The sequence below is a fragment of the Rhodnius prolixus genome, unplaced genomic scaffold (assembly GCF_049639745.1).
Source record: "Rhodnius prolixus isolate KJV_2025 unplaced genomic scaffold, Rpr scaffold_10, whole genome shotgun sequence".
Classification (NCBI taxonomy): Eukaryota; Metazoa; Arthropoda; class Insecta; order Hemiptera; family Reduviidae; genus Rhodnius; species Rhodnius prolixus.
Window position 1 is genome coordinate 8,795,167 of NW_027411615.1, and position 8,555 is coordinate 8,803,721.

The 8,555-nt window shown below is 30.4% G+C and overlaps 1 protein-coding gene across 4 annotated transcripts in view; it reads left to right on the plus strand.

The window, feature by feature from the left end:
- The window catches only part of LOC141456672 (mannosyl-oligosaccharide alpha-1,2-mannosidase IA-like), a 433,869-nt gene extending 425,518 nt beyond the window's left edge, over window positions 1–8,351 (plus strand). For all 4 annotated transcript variants that reach the window (XM_074132840.1, XM_074132841.1, XM_074132842.1 and 1 more), the window contains 6 exons: window positions 666–879; window positions 1,093–1,317; window positions 2,682–2,820; window positions 2,905–3,049; window positions 3,395–3,511; window positions 3,904–8,351. In XM_074132840.1, the coding sequence (XP_073988941.1) occupies window positions 666–879; window positions 1,093–1,317; window positions 2,682–2,820; window positions 2,905–3,049; window positions 3,395–3,511; window positions 3,904–4,026 (963 nt within the window). In that variant the 3' untranslated portion in view covers window positions 4,027–8,351. The remainder of the gene's footprint in view (window positions 1–665; window positions 880–1,092; window positions 1,318–2,681; window positions 2,821–2,904; window positions 3,050–3,394; window positions 3,512–3,903) is intronic.
- Window positions 8,352–8,555: the final 204 nt, after the last annotated feature.

An 8,555-nucleotide genomic window follows, 5' to 3' on the forward strand; every position in this document is an offset into this window, starting at 1 on the left:
GATATTTAGTACCCACCTCATCTACCTTGCGGGGTAGAGGTCCGAACAAGTTCAATTCAATAATAAATCAATCAATATACGTACCACTTCAACTTACTACATCGAAAACGAGACTTACAAACAAAGCAACCTCTTCAAGAACTAGGCTTCAAAACCGCGTCCATGACCTACAACAAATTGAAAAAAAAAGGTTAAGTGCATACACCGAAGCAAACAACCCTTAAAACAACAAGCGGTATTTACAAACAAGTTTGTCCAGACTGAGATGGATAACACCACCAGTAAAACAGGCAACTTAAAGTACCTTATCAAACACAAATCACCAACCAACAACACTATGGACGCTTGTTTACATACAGGAAGGAAAGGAAGACGTTTGGAAATCTTAGAAAGATTAAAAGTGAATAAACACAAAGCCATTCAGAAAGACTCTAATGAACGACCAAATTAACTTTAATTATTATACACTTCTTAAATTCATATGTTGCATCTTCTCTCCTATTTAAGTTTTCTTTTTAAGATTTTACTTAATTACGCATTATTTATTAAGTGACTAGAATAATACTTAATTGTAATAGTTAATTAACTTTTATTGGCCACACTCTCCAAAGATCTCATCTTAGATGGAAGTATTAGATTTCAAATACTTTATATTTTAATTTCAGGCTAGTAAAAATTACGCTTGGGCTAGTGGAGGTGCAAGTATTTTATCAGAATTTGGTACACTTCATCTAGAATTCACTTATCTTTCCGATGTTACTGGAAATCCTGTATATAGAGAGAAAGTAGATACCATAAGAAGTGTTCTTCAGAATATGGATAAACCAAAAGGACTTTATCCAAATTATCTTAATCCCAAAACTGGAAAATGGGGACAGCGTAAGTTATAATTTAGATTACCTCTGTTATTTAGAAGTACTAGATTATTTGATAAGTACTACCACTCAATCTCTAGCAATACTTGGCGTTATCAATGTGATTGGGTTTGTGCCATGGTCAAAATAATATCTTTAAAATTCTCTTCCTAAGCTTGTGGTATTATTGATAAATTTAATTTTATAGTATTATTAACGTAACAATCTATTTTTTCAGATCATATGTCTATGGGAGCGTTAGGAGACAGCTTTTATGAATACTTGCTGAAAGCGTGGATACAGTCTGCTAAACAAGATCATGAAGCCAGAGAGATGTATGATTCGGCCATGGATGCTGCGATACATCACATGTTGCATAAATCTAATGGTGGCCTATTATATTTTTCTGATCTCAAATTTGACAGACTAGAGCATAAAATGGACCATTTAGCGTGTTTTTCAGGTATGTCTCTGGGTTTTTTTTTATCAATTGCGGAACCCTAATGTTTTTACCAAATAAAAATCTGAGAAAGAAAAATATGTAAAAACATGCAAGGGTTATAAATAATACTATTCATAACCGATGAATTGATTAGATACTGTTGATTTATTTTTATTTTTGTATACGTCGTAGCATGCTAGGGTTGTGTATCCCTGACCGGTTTAGAAAATTTTACTTTATGTTTCTGTCAAACACTGCACTTGCGATCTGAGTAAGGGATCATGTGTGAATTGTTTAAAATTTTACTGAAAAGGATATCTTTTTGTTAAAATAGTGAAGTAAAATTGATGAAACGTAGAATGGATTTAAGATTCAGCATATTTGGAGTTGTACTTTATGTGCTCTAATTCTAAAATTCTATGCATAACCTATACACAAAATATTCAGAACCTACCTACGCACACAACATGCAGAACCCTTTTAAATACATTATAGATTTCATTAATTTTGTTTCCACTATTTTTGCAATAATGTTTTAGTGTTCATCACACCATGTAACCTCCCTCAATCAGCCAGTAAGAGTAGTGCAATATGGAAACCGTCGAAGTTAAATTCTCTATTCCAAACTGATTAATAATTTAATGTTTGGTCGTTGTTAGAAGACTTAAATAGTTGGTTTGGGCCAAGAAGCATAATCTTCTTTCATTAAAAAAATTATTGATTCGGCGTTTCGGACATCTTAGGCTATATCTTCCAGAAGTTTACAAGACATCGAACTATTAATCTTTAGACATCCTTAATGAACATTGTGCTTCTTGACCCCAAAACATCTACTATAACGTGTTTTACATAAATTTTATATAAATCGATTTCTTTCTTTACAATTACAATATTATAGTATATAATCGATTCAGATTATGGCGGTGTATTCAATTTTAATCAGTTGTAACCCTGAGGACGGAACTGTTGGTAAAATTGAATCTTTAAAAGCAAAATCAGCCTATTCTATTTTTTCTTTTTTTTTGGCGCATCAACAGCTGAGGTCATTAGCGCCCGGAGCTTTTTCCAGTGCACTGCCGGCCTCCGGACAGTGTTCTCTCGTTACAGACAACACTGTCCATCACTGGACAGTGAGCTGTAAGAAGCTCCTAGGAAGAGAAAATCTAAGGGTCAGCAGCTGGATTCGAACCCGGGACCTCCGCGTGGGAGTCCAGTACGCTAACCGCATAGCTAATCCCTTCCCTTCTATTTATTATTATTATTATTATTATTATTATTATTAACTAAATAATAGAATAATTTGTATTAAGAGAAACAAATAATAATTTGATCTTTACTAAATTTGTATCTTAATCTGCTTTAAATTTATTACTTGCTGGTTTCAGGTGGTTTGCTAGCTTTGGGTGCTACTACGTTAAGGAATGCCATGTCACCGAGACATATGGAAATTGCAAAAGGGCTAACTAAAACATGTCATGAATCTTACATTCGTACAAATACTAAATTAGGTCCAGAGTCTTTCAAGTTAGTGTTAAAATTTATTAGTAAATTTCTAAAAAAAGATTGCTTTTACTCTGAACAATATGTAATGTAAGCACGAATTTTCAGGTTCACTGATGCAGTCGAGGCTAAAGCTGTGAGGACTAATGATAAATATTACCTTTTAAGGCCGGAAGTCATAGAATCCTATTTCTATTTGTGGAGATTGACAAAAGATCAGAAATACAGAGATTGGGGTTGGGAAGCTGTACAGGTCTCTATTTTTTTTTTTTTTTTTTTTTTTTTTTTTTTTTGGCGCATCAACAGCTGAGGTCATTAGCGCCCGGAGCTTTTTCCAGTGCACTGCCGGCCTCCGGACAGTGTTCTCTCGTTACAGACAACACTGTCCATCACCGGACAGTTAGCTGTAAGAAGCTCCTAGGAAGAGAAAATCTAAGGGTCAGCTGCTGGATTCGAACCCGGGACCTCCGCGTGGGAGTCCAGTATGCTAACCTCATAGCTAATCCCTTCCCTACAGGTCTCTATTATAATTACTTATGTTTGTTTAATAATGTTTAAATGATAACCTAGAATAATATAATTAACTTTGGTTAATTAGGCGTTAGAGAAACATTGTCGAACTCCTACTGGCTATTCAGGACTGAAGAATGTTTACCAAGATGAACCAGTGAAAGATGATGTTCAGCAGAGCTTCTTTTTGGCTGAAACGTTGAAGGTATTCTGGTCAAGATTAGTTATTATTATTATTATTATTATTATTATTATTATATTATTATTATTATTATTGTAACAGAAAATTTAGTTTATTTAGTCCGTGTTGCTTGTCACTTCCTTGTTTGCAGACTACATTGGCACTTTGGAAGCTTAAAGACTAACCTTTAAAAATATTCAGCGTGCAAATCTCTTTGAAATTTTCCAATCCCTTTCGTAACCCAAATAATGGCTGATTAAAAAATAAAAAAAATAAAAAATGTCTTTTCTCTATTGTTTGTGTGTCGAAAGGAAGCAACTTTTTTAGTTTTATTCTTCTTAAGAGAATTAAGGATACTTCACAGCTTCTTTCCACGCTAAACTACTGTTTTATTGATTTATTTAATTTTGTTTCAGTACCTGTACCTTCTATTTAGCGACGACAGTCTTATGTCTCTAGAAGAATGGGTTTACAATACAGAAGCACATCCATTACCAATTAAAGGTGTCAATCCCTATTACAGAGAGCATCAACCCTAAATTTTCATCATCACTTCCTCAGGAAGAAAAAGGCTTGTTTAATGCTCATTGTATAATTTGATCGTTTTTATATTCTAGTATGAACAGGCCTAAACTAAATTAAACCATACTTTGTATCACATTTTGTGATATATTTTTTTTGAAAAATAAAATCATTCCAAAGCAATTATGAAATTACCTTTTTTAACATTTAATTCAAATATTTAGTAGAAGTAAATAATGGTTCAAACATATGACTACAAATTCTTTTATTTAAAGAACGTTCGTTTCAAACAATTCAAATTTCTAGTTCTCTCTCTTTTATTTAATTTTTTTTTTTCACCTACAAAATCGTCCATTAATCTTGTCAAAGATAGTTGACCCTGTTAAAATGTCGTGAATGTTTCTATTTGTACAAATGTATAATTGAATACAAATGAATTTAAAAGTAAAACAAAAATCCATTAAAACTGTAATTAGTTTATTTAGAATGTGAAAAAAAAAAGAAAAAAACAAGTACTTTATGACCGGCAGTCCTATTTTAGAAACTGCATTTATAAATAAATTATATACATATATATATATTTACACATAAATTGTAATTGAAGGGATCACAATATAACAACTTGATGAGGATGTTAGCTAATTTGTATAATAACAGTAGCTCAAAACTCTTTGTAGGTTTTTAATAAATAATAATAAATTAAATGTATCTGCTCGAAAAGTGGAATGATGAATTTTGTGATTTTTTTTTCTCTCCTTCGTTTTTTAATATTATTATTATTTAAGTGATAACAGTACTAGAGGGTATTGTTTTTAGTTAATTGCTTGTCCTCTCTGTGAATTTCGTTTCTCATGTGATTTTATTTTATTTACAAATTTAAGGAGAAAATGTTTGAAAATTAAACAACAACAAAAATGTAAAATTATTTAAACATTTGAAAGAAAGCTTTTCTTCAAGTGCACTTAAATTGCATATTTTGAATGCACTTTGAATTTATAAATCTTTAAAATAACTTTAAAAAAGCAAATTAAAATATCTACATAATAATAATTATAAATACCAACATAATAATTATTATTATTACCTTCATAAATATAATTATTAATTTAAATATTACAATGGCCAATGTGATTTGTTCTGAAATGTCTTAAGACATAATTCAACTTCCCTGAAGATGTTATTAATCCCAAACTCAGCAGAAATAGATTTGTAATTAATCTTGTACGAAAACAGATTTAGTTGTTGGGAACCAAAGAAGTCCTAAACTTAGTATATTTACCTTTGTTGTATTGCGTAAATAATAGTATTTATAATTTTTGATTACAAAAAGGATCCGGTGATGTGAGAACCTGTTCACTGAGCGATCTGTGAGTCTTAATCGCCATAGAATTTTACTTTGGTGTAAGAAGAGATTTTTTATCATCGTCCTCTTTGTCCGAGTTAAATGCTCTCAGACGCTTTTGAAGTAGACTTGAGCTCAACTTAACTCTTTCATTTGACGTTGTTGACGTTGATTCGTTTCCAGAGAGCGATGGCTGGTCCCAGCGGCACGAATTATAAATTCTGTTATTTCTTTGAATTTTGCTATGTTGGCAAAGAATACTACAATGTAACGGTGAATTTATTTTTATTTTCATAAAATATCGTAACTTTGCATGCTAGGTTTTGAGACCATCTCTATGAATTTTTCATTGGCGCTGTAATATTTATAACTGATTTTTTTTAAACTAATCTCCAAATTACAAACATTTTTTACTGTTTCGCTATAAGATTTAATTAGATGTTTGTCATGTTATTTTATTTTTTAAATTTTTTTTAATATATTTATATGAATATATTCACATGATTTCTAGAATTGTTAAAACGACAAATTTGCAGAAGAAAAGACTGACGGCAATTTCTTAAGTGTGCAGAAGAAAAAAACAAACAATTATAGTTGTTATAAAGAAATATAAAATAGAGTTTTACTTGTTTTTGACTCAAAGTACATTTTATCTATTTATAAATTAGGAAATTAATTATATAAATATAGTTTTGTTATAATTAATCAGTTAAATAATTGTCAATAATTTACTTCTAGGCAACTGCTAAAATACAAATATTTCTTCGGGTTGTATAAAATGAAATTCAAAAAAAAATATATATACCAACTTAAAATAACATTTTTTGGGTAAACAACTTGTAACAATAATTGTAAATAGTATGTTTAATTAGGTTTAATTTTATTAAGAAAATAAGTAAGATCCGCTCTGCCTTGCAATTGTTTGTTTTAAAAATAATTAATGGATATGAGAGGATCTTAGAACGAAAATGAATTATGGATATGGTGGTCTTTAATTTTACTTTTATTATATGTAAATATGGCTACAGAACTCTCAACCAAATCATGCCAAACATAAATATATATATAAATATATTATTTTATAATACATAATATACGATACTTAAAGAACGATAGCGACGAAAATTCGTTGTAAATTTAAATCTTTGTAATGTGTAAATTTGGCTATTTATTTCATTGTAAAACATGTAAAAATTGTAAAATATTTATTTAAATCAAATTTAACAAAATCTTTTATCTTAATTTAAAAATGTATAAAGGATATATAATTTTCCTATACACCACAAGTACCCGTCATCATAATCGTTTCCCCATAAACTATAAGTTCTAGCGGTCGGATAGCTTCTCAAGATTATATTCATTTTATTAGCATGAAAAAGAAATTTAATTTTTAAAGACAGTTTCAATTCATTAAACATTGGAAATACAGACGTTACTGCTAGGGTTGGATACAAACTGAGTAACAGCCAGATCTAAAAGGGAATCATTGCTCCTATTAAATTATACTAACAGCGATTTAAGCCGAACTGCAGTAGAGAGCCTCGGATTGAGCTATAGAGGGTCTTACATAATTACAAAGGAAGCAAAATGAACTATTTTCTAAATTTTAAACTGATATATTTTTAAAATAAGACTTCATTGATAAAATTTCATGGAACTACTTAGCGCTTTGAGGATTGTTTTGTTGTGGCCTTTGGCAATCAGCAAAAACCCAACCTAAGTCCGCATTACACTTGCTGATGGTGAGTGAGTGAGATCACATGATGTGTATGTGTAATATTCAAAAGAATAATTTATTAATCGAGAGAGTTTGCTGAACCAACTAATAAACGCATATCCATCTACGTCCTAAGCTTTCGAGTACCATCAGAGCGTCTGTAAAACTATTGTTTTCTGGGATAACTGCAGAAACATAAGACATTCACCTAAAATAAGTGGCTAAGACATACTTTTTTGAATTTCAAGCCATTTCTCATTTTCTAAAATATCAGTTCACTCTTTTCCTGTCCTCTTGGAAGTGGATACGAGCGTTTATCCGACACAACATCTGATCAGAACTTGTCTGCCTTTAGTGGCTATTTCTGAGGTTTTCTCTTCTTGCTGCAATGGCCATTTAACCTGCTTCGAAAAAATTCCAATACTGGAGAAATGTGTCTCGGTCCTAAGTACTAATACTGACGTTTAGAACTCCTCGGACTTAAGATAAAAAAACTTCTCTTTTACTAATTTTTGCTAAAGGTTTAGTCTAGAAAGGGTTCAAGGGAAAGCAAACAATAAATTATTTGGCTAATCATGCGCATCAGTGAATTAACACTTCAAATACAAAATAACCATCCTAAATTAGCTGCAGTGGTAAGTCTTGTCAACAAATCAAATTTTAAGTTACTGTTCGATTTAGATCATCATTATTGCCAGCGTATTTTGTTCAATGATTTATATTTAAAAGTAAACACTGCAAAAACTAGTTTGTAAAATGTTCGATGATCATAATGAAACTGTTATGTTACATAAGTGGGAGTTGTAATATTAAATCAGCTTCCCCAAGAAATAAAATTTATAGTGTATCGTAAGTGTAATTGTAAATAACATTCACAAATTTTTTGTTAAAAAAAATAAAATAAGACTGTTAAACATTAACAAAGAATAATTGTTTTTCATTCTATTTATAAATAGGTAATTGTGACTCTGTACAATTATAAAAAAACAAAATTGAAATGATGTATCAGATTTCTTTGGAATAATGCCTGACATTCAGGTGTTATTTAAAGGTCTAAACGCTTATCTATTTGTACTAAGCAGATAATGTGTTGTAGATAGAGGAAAGCGTATAACAATATAAGCTATCTACTACATGAATTATTGGTTATTGATGGAAGAAGTTTATTATTTTTACAATTTCTGTTCCCAGCTGCTTTTATTTGGTTTTTCTTTCTATATAATTTTGTAAATTACTTATGCAAAACCATTAGATTGAAAAGAAAATACATATTGGGAATCTTATTGAAAGGTTATTTATTTTATTTGTCTTAACAATTTATAAACTACAAAACCATACCCTATTTTCCTCTGTTGATTCCTTATTTTGTGATGCAACAAAAACAAGTGCATTACGCTTACATTAAAACATGTATTATCAAACATCATTCAAAATAATACTTGCAAAAATATATTTCAGAATTATTCCTTTTCTGCGAGCACTAAAAT